This window comes from Hylobates moloch, unplaced genomic scaffold (assembly GCF_009828535.3).
Source record: "Hylobates moloch isolate HMO894 unplaced genomic scaffold, HMol_V3 SCAFFOLD_7, whole genome shotgun sequence".
NCBI classification, from domain to species: Eukaryota; Metazoa; Chordata; class Mammalia; order Primates; family Hylobatidae; genus Hylobates; species Hylobates moloch.
In genome coordinates, this window is record NW_026652282.1 from 92033531 (window position 1) to 92044795 (window position 11265).

Genomic DNA, 11265 nt, shown 5'->3' on the forward strand with positions numbered 1-11265 from the left:
CGGCCCAGTCTATAGGCTTCACAAGGAGCCATGGCCTGTATTTGGGGCATTGGGGAGCATAAGGCATCTGAACTGGTCCAGATCTCACTCTTATCTTGGGCCAAGCCAACGTGGAGAGAAGCAACCCAACCAGACTCTTGGCAGCCTGCCTTACAGGGTAGCCCACCTTATAGGGTAGCCCTCATATCTGCCCAATGCCAGCCCTCTACTGCCCCAGCTTTGGTACAGGAGTGAGGGAGAAGCTGGAGCTTGCACACCCAGTGGCTAGTGGGGCTGTCTTCCCAGCTCCTCCTCAGGGCTTTCCTGTCGGTGCCAAGCCAGTTCCCCAGCCAGGTTTCCATGTGCCATTTGCCAGCGTGTGGGAGCTCTGCGTGCGTGAGGGTGTTTGTAGAAGAGGGCAGTTTCCTTTCAGATGGCCTCAGGAAGGGAAAAGAGTGCTCCCTCCAGCCCCTAGGTAGCCTTGGCCAGGGATGTGGGCCAAGAAGAGTCTGTGGAGCTGGCCAACTTGTGGCATCCACTCCAAATAGCAGAGACCCAGTCACGCCTGCTTCTGGTCCTCCCTGCCCTCAGTATTTGGTTTTGTACACCAAAGATGATCTGGCCCATCTTCCCAGAGGCACAACAGTAACATGTTCCTCTGTCAGCCTGTGAAGGCATGCAGGGTTCTAAAGCCACAGACTCAGTCTTCCCAAGTCAGCAATCTCTTTCTCTCTCTCTCTCTCCTCAAACTTCATCGCATTCATAGAAGCTGCTTGCAGGGTCGCCGGGCTAACCAGGGTGATCGGCGAACTTTACCGTACAGTACCTCAGTCTAGCTGTCAGATCATCCCTTTTGCTGTAGCCTCTGTTGAGGTTTTTATATTTGTGATCATTGGTAATTCAGTGTCTTATGAAGTGGGCACAGCTCCCCACAGAGAGCAAATTGTCAGCAGGTCTCTGTGCACTGGTGTTGGCTCAGGGGGTGGCAGAAGGGCCCATTTTCCCCCCTTCCTCTGCCAAAAAGACTTCCTTGGATTTGTAGATGTTGACCCAGAGTCATCTCTCCCCTCCTGAAGAGGATTTTCTTACTGGTTTCTACTGAAGGGGAGGTAGGGGAGGAGGAAAAAAGGACCATGTGTGATGCTGTTAGACAAGACACTGACGCTGATTATGGAGGGTCTCCTGCGGGCCCTTGTGGGCTCCTTGGCAAGGCCCCAGGCTGGGAAGGAGCTCCCCCCACTGCCCATCCTGCCCGCTTTGTGGTGGGTAGGGTCAGTGACAGGGAGGCAGCCCTCCTTTTTGTGTATATAGAGTGAGCTGATTTGGGCTCAGGAAAACCTAGTTGCTTGTTGCTCTTGTCTGTGACATTTTTGTACACTGGTTTGCTACTCATGGCAAGAAACAGACAAAGCCCCATGAAAAATAAAACAAAAGAAAAGTCATTTCAAACAAAGCTGTTGTTTTGAAAACTCTTGCTTTCTTTTGGTGTCCATTTTGTGTTCTATTTTAAATAATCTTTCATTTATATTGGTGTTATTGTAGTGAAGAGAATGTGATAGGCTGATCTGTAATGGTTTCTGTCAGGAGCTTAGCAAACGCCTCTGCCCCTCTTCCCCTACCCCTGTCCTTCCTCAATTCCCAGCTGGGATTGCTATGCACTGGGCAGACCTGTCACTGTCTCCCCTGAACCCCCACACAGTGGCTTCCCTTAGAACCAGTCTTTGTACTCTCCCTAAACAGCAGCAGGCTTAGGATTTTTGTCAGGCTGGTTCTTGCGTGCTCTGTGCCCCCACCAGTTTGCTCACCTCTTGGGGCATTTTGTAATGTGTTTTCTCTGTCTTGTAAAACCTTTTGATTGTACCAAAATGGTTTCTGCAGTCACCTTTGGAAATAAATGGTCATTAATTTGTGTACTTAGCATTCTGAATTTTAGTCTCAGGTGTTTCTGTTGTTGAAGATCCTTGAATGAAAAGGAACCCTCACCGTGGGGCTTACTGTTATAATGTTTCTTCATTTACTGTTATTAAAAGATATTTATGAGAACCCAGGAGTCCTGGCCATGCTTCCCAGAACCCTCTCAGAAGGCCCTCTGCTTTGAAAAACAGACAAAAGGGGCCTCTGGCCCTCTGTGCTGTGGAAGACCCTCAAAGGGCAGCTGGGCTTTCTCAGCACACCTTTGTCCTGGGAGCTGTGTGGCTGGTTGCCCTTGAATTCCCACACATCATTGCCTACTTCTGCCAGGGACCCAGCAGGCCATTTGCTCTTAGCAGAGGGCTTGTCTGCTGGGCACATTTGCTGGGCTCTCTGGTACCCAAAGTGCACTGGGTTAGGCTGGAGGACTGAGCTGGAGAAGGCAAACACATTCAGGCCCACTCAACCCAAATTTCCTGAGGGCCAGCTCTGCACCAGCACTTCTCAGCACAGGCCTACACCCAGCATGGGTCGGACCATGAACAAGATAGCCTTGCCTTACCCTTTGGAAGCAGACCTGCTTTTCCAAGGCTGCCTGCTGAGCAGCCCATGATGACTGTGATTGGCCCTTTTTACACAGGACAGAGGCCCTGTTCAGGCTTTCACCTGGGCTGCTATTTCTAGAGGGGAGAGGTAGCCAGATAGGGAAGGGTAGCAGAACTGAAAGACACAGGAAGAAAGGGGGCCACATATGGTGAAGGGGAAGGACGGAAAGCGGCTGGTGGGGAGGAGGTGAGGAGAGTTGGTTCGTGTCCTTCCCTCATGTGTTCTTTTTCAGGAAGAGAGCTGAAAAAGACAGTGGTGACCTAGGCCATTGCCATCCCTACCCTGGGCAGTCTTTGTACAGCTAGCCAGACCTGGCAGCCAGTGCAGGTGGATCTCCTCATTTGCCAGTGGTTGGGCACCCAGGCTATGAATGAGGCAGGGTTTTGCAATCCTGGACTAGATTAGCAGCCTAGAAAAGTCACTTATCTTGCTGCCTCAGGTTCTTCTTTATCAGCAAAGTAGTAGCTCCAACTGCGTGCCAGGCATGGAGCTAAATCCCTCCCATTACCTCTTAGAATCCCCATCAAAGTACAATTAGCTGACTGGCAATGCTGTCCTTGTACGGTAGGGAGAAAGTGAGAACATGGAGGCTTACTCATAAATGGAGGAGCTGGAATTGGAAACTAGTTTTGTTTGTTAGACCCCAAAGCTCACATGCTCTCCACTCTCCACCAGCTTCCACTGCCTTTCCAGTGTGCTGGCACTGCTGGGTAGACCCTTGCCCAGGGACCCCCTGGTCCTTATAGAAATGGAAAGAGCGCTGGGCAGTGGTGTGGAAAATGAGAGAGAAAGGGGAGGCCCATGAGTGCAGAAAGCAGAGGAATCAAGGCCTGCCAGCAGCAGCCTCAAAGCAGACCTGAAAGGCACAGGAAGAATGGGGGCCAGGTGAAGGGGAAAGATGGAAAGAGGCTGCGGAGAGGAGGTGAGGAGGTGAGGAGAGTTCGTGTCCTTTCCCCATGCGTTCCTTTTTAGGAAGAGAGCTAAGAAAGACGATGACATGGGCCATTGCCATCCCTACCCTGGGCAGCACATCTGCCCCTACCACCATGCCCATCCCCACCCTAGTCTGTATTCTCTCTTGCAGGCAACAGTCTTTTCCAATGCAAGTCTGCATCACTTCCCTGGGCCCCTGGCTCTAGATTATAAAGCCCAGGCTCTTTCATGTAGCACACAAGCCCTGGGCTCTGTAGGCATCTTCAACTACATCTCCTCCACCCCACACTCCCAAAAGAAGCATGCAGAGCGACCCTTCACTCCAGCGGGATTGTACTCCCCTTTGGCGTGCCACGCCATTTCCCAGGTCCTTGCCATTTGTTTCCTTTGTGCTGTTTTCTCAGCTTCCCACTCTCTCGTTTCATCCTAAGGCCTCCACTCAAAGGTTAGCTCCTCTCTGCAGTCTTCCCTGAGCCCCAGGCTACGTTAGGTGCCAGTCCACTTTGCTCCTACAGCACCTGGTACTAACTCTGGCCATCATTTGCCTCCCTCTTACGTGATTCATTACTGGTCTCTCTCCCTCTGTAGACGTTAAGCTCCTTGAGGGCCAGGTGGGGTCTGATTCATCCTCCAGCCCCTGGCACAGGACCCATTCCATGGAAAGTGCTCCGTGAACAAGGATCCTACACCTGAGTGCTAAAATATGGTAGGAGGCACCACTGTTCTCTGGCTACATAAGCCATGCCCATCCCATGAATTCTCCTGGATGGGGCTGGGATGTCTTTGTTTGCCCAGGTACCTCAAGCATCTTGCTGAGGGGCACCATCCTGCTTCTCTGCAGGGCTCTATATAGTTGGTGTCCTGGACAAGGAGGCAGTGTTGTGAGGGAAAAGCACTAAGACCAACAGCAACTGTTCACCTGACTCTTCCCTGGACCTCTGGGCAAGGTGTCCAACTGCTTTTCCATATCCTTTATAGCTGTTCATCACCACCGGGGTCACCCCTTCCTTCCCTGGAGGCACACAGAGTTGGTGTCTGCATGGCAAAAGCCCCACCAGCCCATGGAATGTGTCATCCACCCCACTGAGGGGTAGGGAGCAGCTTGAGATGGTTACAACCTGAGCGCCCAATGAGCTTTTCCCTTGTCCTGGTTTGCCAATGCCAGTGGAGGAACAGAAATACACAGATGTCAGCCTGACAAATGCAGTGGTTTAATCAAAGGATGTGTGGTTTGCTAACCTTGGCAACAGGCAAGGCCAACGTCGTTGAAATTCAAGGACTCTGTTACTGCCTGAACCCGCCCTCCCCACAGTCAGCACTCTGCCTAGCATCTGAATTGCACACCTGGGATGTCTGAACTGCTGGGCAAAGGGGTTTAAGAGCCAGGGAGGCAGTAGGGAGAGGCTTCTCCTGTGGCTAATGGATGCCCTCCACAGCTGATTCCTAACTTTCAATAACTCCTGCATCCCAGGCAGCCGGTAATCTCTGCATTTCACACTGAGGCAGGTCTTTGCAGTGGGGGTGGATGCTTCCTTGACACATCTCTGCTAGGAAACAGGGCCAGTAGCATGAGTCACAGAGCTGTTCTCCTGTCCAACAACCTATTCTCAGCCCCATCACTGCTCCAGCCAGCAGGCCTCTCCGCTCCCTTCCACACTTCCCCTCTCCATCCAAGGGGCTTGCCCGGGTGATGCCAACCTGCCATTGTTGTCCCTTCTCTATACTCAGGAGGCTTATGCTTTTTAGCATTGCATTTTTAGAAAGACCTTGGGCTCTCTAGTATTCTGTCCCCTGAGAACAGAGGGACCTTCCTGTGCGTTCCAAGACATACACTCAGATTTCTAGCATGTCGGCGCTAACATACCTCCAGTACAGTGGATTGTCGATTTTGTTGCACATTAATCCCCTGGGGAGCTTTAAAAATCTCAGTGCCCAGGCCTCACCCAAGCTCATAATTCAAAGCAAACTTCTTTTGCTTTCAAGTTTCCAGGCAGGTTCTGAGTCATCTCTTTGACTTGACCATCTATAGCAGTGCCTTTTTAAAAAAGGAAATATTTAAGATATACCAAAAGGTATGAAGAATAATACCTAAATCCAGCTTAAAAAAAGAACATTACCAATACAGTTGAAGCCCCCTTGCTCCAGAGGTTTACAGATTCTTCCTCAGCACCTCAGGGATGCTGGGGAGGTGGCTCAGAAGCCACCTCAGGCAGCGGGGGATGCATCGGAGTAGAGTGGGTGGTGCTCTGGCCTTCCCCTGGCTTCACCCAGAACAACTCCAATTTTATTCTGTTTTGTATATTGAGGTTTTGGAAATAACTTTGTTGGGAAAAGGAGTTAAAAGTTACTTATTTACAACCTCAGTAGTTATGTCTCTATCCTTTCCCTAAATAATTGTTGTTGTCCTGTAGTAGTCAAACCAGCATTGTAGCACGACTGAGCAGGCAGGGCCTGCTCTCCCAGTTCTTCCCTTTCAGGTCCCGAGTGCCCTTGGCAAAGTCATACCCTTCCTGAACTCCATTTGTAAAACAGTAATAAATATCCTTGTCTAGCTTACCCCACAGGACATCTATGAGGAATCCAGTGAGACCAGTGGGTGTGAGAGGGCTCTATAAAGTTCTGTCCAGTGGAAGGGGTTCCTATTTCCAGACAGTTTGGTTACTATGCTTGTTCTCAGAGCACAGAGGTTAGCTGGGGTTTTGACTGCACTCATACCCACTCTGCCTTAATGTGCCCTGTGTGGTTGTGGTCTGTGGTGTATATGTGAGTGGGTGTTTGTGTGTAGGACAGGTGATACCTCAGTTTATTTCATGGACTCTAAGACACATTTTTTCACATTTTAACGTCAGTAAAATTGGAATGCATCTTAAAATCAGTGGCATGACAGTTTAATCAGCAACTTTTTTCTTTTTCAGCAGTATATAAAATAACAGACATCTTATAATCTAAGGCATATTAGAGTCAGTGAAATACTGTAATTGTTAACTTAGATTCCTCTTCCTGTTCTCCCATGAAAGTCACCTTCTTGCTAGAGAAAACCCTTTTGGAAAAATATACAGACTTTTAGCATACAGCCTCATTCTAACACTCCTCTTTTTCTTCCCTGCCAGCATCCGCCCAGGCCAGGCAAGCTTTCTGCTTCTTGACCAGAAGGGAACCCACTTTGTTGAGCTCTCTCTTGGGACAGATGGTTTGTGGGACATGAGAGGGAAGAGGCAGAGTATACCTGCATAAGGGAGCCCACCGTGCCAAATGACAGGGAAGGAGTCAGACAAGCTAGGCCAGCCAGCCCCAATAGCTCTGGTTTCTTTCTTTCCCTAACAGCAGCCTGGCCAGACAACTCAGCCTGCTTCCCTGGGGAAATCCTAGGGCTAGTCATTGCCAGAGGTGAGGTGAGCTGGCAGAAGTAGGGGTGGGGGTGTGAAGCCCACCATGTCCTGAACTCCCTGGGTTGACGTGATTGGCTGTCTGGCCCATGCAGAAGAACACAATGATTTCCCTACCTCCCCCACCAAGGTGGAAGAAGAGTCAGGTAGTAAGCCTTTCGAGGAAAAGCAGCACTTTGTCCTAGGGCACCCTGAGCCATGGGCATTTCACTGCAGTTAAGAACTGCCACCAACACCCCCTCAGTCCTGGCAGTCACTCAAATTAAGCTCTGCTCTTGTAACCTTTAGGCCAACCTCTTCCAGAAGGGAAGAGGAGTGTCTGCATAGTGAGATCTAGGGATACGTGGTCACAGGAAGCCGCTTTTGGACATTTCTCCCCCAGAGAGCTTAGCAAGACATGATCAGCCTGGATTACAGCTGCCCTCACGTAACTGGGTTAAAGTGTTGGCCTACTTAGGCCCCTCCTGCAGTGGCCTCCTTCAAAGCTGATGAGGCCGATTAGGGGGCTATTTCTGAGATCTAGTCGTGTACCCAGAAGCCTGAGGGCGGTCCTCCCCTGACTAGAAAGACAATGACTAAGGCTGGACAGCCAAGGGCAGAGTCAGATTTGCCCATAGGAGAGCATTGCCGTCAGAACTCATGTATCCTTGTAAAAGAACCAAATAATATCCAGGCTAAGTCCCTGGATTTTGAACTTCAAAAACCAAACCAACCAATCAGTTTTCAGGGATAGGCCTAGTCCTACACCTTTGCCATCTTCAGCGCTAAAGAGAGATGGCAGATCGTCAAAATAAAATCTTCAATTATAGCTGTAGTCACTAGCCGCCACTCAGTAGGTTCTGTGCATTTGAGATTGTTAACTAGCCTCTGAGCCTCAGTTTGCTCATCTACAAAATGGCAGTAATGATAGCATCTACTTCATAGGCTATTGTGAGGATTGAATAGAAAAGGCAGATAAGGCACTTGGCGCAGTACCTGGCAGCACATTTGTTAGATACCACCACTACCATCACCACAACCATTACCACCACCATTGTCACCATCATCATCCTCATCAAGACAACAGTGGATGGGGAAAAGCTCAGTCTCTGGAGCCTGACAAACTTGCTTTGAATCCTGGCTTTGCCACTTCACAGCTACGTGGCCTCAGATAAGTGACAACTTCTTTGAACTTGATTCATATTCTGTAAAATGGGAAACTCATAAGGCTATTGAAAAGTGTATAACATGGTTCTTCACAGTAAGCACTCAATAAATGTTAGCTATTATAATTATTAAAAAGGAGTGATCAAGGTCAGTGGTTGCCAGGTGTTAGGAGGATACAGAGATGAATGGGCTAAGCACAGAGGATTTCTAGGGCAATGAGACTACTATTCTGTATAATACTATAATGGTGGATACATTTCATTATATATTTGTCAAAACTCATAGAATATACAATACCAAAAGTGAACCCTAATGTAAACTTTGGACTTTGGATGATAATGATGTATCAGTGTAGGTTCATCAGTTGTAACAAATGTGCCACTCTGATACAGGATGTTGATAGTGGGGTAGGCTGTGTGTGTGATGGGTGTATAGGAAATATGGGGGAACTGTCTATACATTTTGCTCAATTTTGCTGTGAACCTAAAACTTCTCTGAAAAATAAAGTCTATTTAAAATGAAAAGGAAAAAAAATGGGAGTGATCATACTAGATTGTTATAAACTTAGGATGTTAGCTATAATCCCCATGATAACCACTAAGAAAATAACTAAAATAGAAGAGGAAATGAAGTGGGAATCAAAGTGGATATTACCAAAAAAATACATCAAACACGAAAGAAGGCAGTGTAGGAGGAACTGAGGAACAAAAAAAGATATACAGCACAGTGGCACAAGTCCTTTATCATCAGTAATCACTTTGAATGTAAATGGATTAAGCTCACCAATTAAAAGACAGACATTGGCAGAATGGATTAAAAAACAACATGATCCAATTATATGCTACTGACAAGACACTCGGTTTAGACCCAAAGATACAGGTTGAAAGTGAAAGGATTAAAATAGATATTCTATCCAAATAGTAACCACAAGAGAGCTGAGATGGTTACACTAATATTAGACAAAATAGAGTTTAAGTAAAAAATTGTCATAAAAATGAAGAAGGAAATTTTTACTGATAAAGGTTTAATTCGTAAAGAAGATATAACAATGATAAACAAGTATGCACCAAACAACAGAGCTCCAAAATATATGAAGTGAACACTGATGGAATTAAAAACAAATAGTAGACAGTTCTACAATAATATCTGGAGACCTCTGTATGCCACATTAAATAATGGATAGAACAACTAAACAGAAGATCAGTAAGGAAATAGTGTTCAACAACACTATAAACCAACTAGATCCAATAAACGTACAGAACACTATACCCCACAACAGCACAATACACATTCTTCTCAAGTGTACATGGGATGTTCTCTAGGTTAAAGCATATATTAGGCCATAAAACAATTATTTTAAAACATTTTAAAATGCTGGAATTATACAAAGTATGTTTGATCAAATGGAACAAAGCTAGAAATCAATAGTGAGAAAAACTGGAGATTTTGCAAATGTGTGGAAATTAAGAACATACTCTTAAAGAACCAATGAGTGTCAAAGAAGAAATCACTAGGGGAATTAGAAAATGCTTTTAGATGAATGAGAATGAAAATACAACATACAACAACTTATGGGATACAGTGAATGCAGTGCCCAGAGGGAAATTTATAGCCGTAAACACCTACATTAAAAAAGAAGGAAGATCTGAAACCAGGACTCTAACTTTACACCTTAAGGGACTAGAAAAAGAAAAGCAAACGAAACCTAAAGCCAGCAGGGGGAATGAAATAATAAAGATTAGAGCAGAGATAAATGAAATAGATAACAGAAGAAAAAGAGTCAATGAAACCAATAGTTGGTTGTTTGAAAGGATAACAAACCATGACCAAGTGGGATTTATTCCAGGAACTTAAGGGTGGTTTGATGTAAGAAAATCACCCAATGTAGTACACCACAGTAATAGAACAAAGTAGGGGGTGGGGTGGGGACATGATTATCTCAGTATATGCAGAAAAACCATTTGACAAAAGTTAATACCCTTTCATAATAAAACACTCAGCAAACTAGGAGTAGAAGGCAAATGCCTTAACATGATAAAGGGGCGTTTATGAAAAACCCACAACTAATATCATACCTAATAGACAAAGACTGATAGCTTTTCTCCTAAGATCAGGAACAAGACCAGGATGTTTATGTTTATCTCTGCTATTCAACATAGTATTGAAAGTCCTAGCCAGAGCAGTTAAGCAAGAGAAAGAAATAAAAGCCATCCAAATTGGAAAGGAAGAAGTAAAACTATCTCTATTTGCAGATAATATGACTATATTCCCATAGAATACACACACCAACAACTACTAGAGCCAGTAAATGAGTTCAGCAAAATTGTAGTGTATAAGATCAACACACGAAATCAATCCTGTTTCTAAATGCCAGTAATAAACAGTCTGAAAATAAAATGAAAAAAAAAAAGCAATCTCCTTTATGATAGCATCCAAAATAACAAAATACCTAGTAATAAATTTAACCAAGGAGGTAAATGACTTGTACATTGAAAACTAGAAAATATTACTGGAAGAAATTTTAAAATGTCTAAATAAATGGAAAGGCATCCTGTGTTCATGTATTAGAAAAAATATCCAAATGGCAATAGTCTCCAAAGCCATCTACAGATTCAGTGCAATCCCTATCAAAATTCCAATGGCCTTTTTTTTTTTTTTTTTTTTTTTTTTTTTGCAACAATGGAAAAGCCAATCTTCAAAATCATAAGGAAACTCAAGGGGCCTTGGACAGCCAAAACAGTATTGAAAAAGTAAAACAAAGTAGGATTACACTTCCTGATCTCAAAACTCACTGCAAAGCTACAGTAATCAAAACTGTGGTACTGGCAAAGCTACAGTAATCAAAACTGTGGTACTGGCATAAAGGTGGACATATAGAGCAATGGAATAAGATTGAGAAATAAGAGAAATAAACGCAGACCTCTTTGGTCAACTGATTTTCAACAAGGATTCCAAGAACATTCAATGGGGGAAAGAACAGTATTAACAAATAGTGTTGAGACAATTGGATAACCACATGCAAAAGAATGAAGTTGGACTGCTACCTCACTACACATACAAAATAGCTGAAAGTAAGTCAAAGACCTAAATGTAAGGAATAAAACTATACAACTAATAGAAGAAAACATAGAAGTAAATCTTCATGATCTCAGATTTGGCAGTGGATTCTTAGATTTGACACCAAAAACATTAGCAACAATAGAAAGAAATAGATAAATTGGACTTCATAAACATGAAAAAGTTGTCCATCAAAGGATATTATCAAGAATATGAAAGACAAACTGCAGAGTGAGAGAAAATATTT

General features: G+C 45.1%; 1 protein-coding gene across 1 annotated transcript; it reads left to right on the top strand.

The window, feature by feature from the left end:
* Window positions 1-181: 181 nt before the first annotated feature.
* Window positions 182-2658, top strand: LOC116811953 (uncharacterized). The gene is given in 2 exon segments (XM_032757459.2): window positions 182-370; window positions 372-2658. Coding segments are annotated over 2 exon segments (456 nt in total). The 5' UTR covers window positions 182-194; the 3' UTR covers window positions 652-2658.
* The last annotated feature ends 8607 nt before the right edge of the window (window positions 2659-11265 follow it).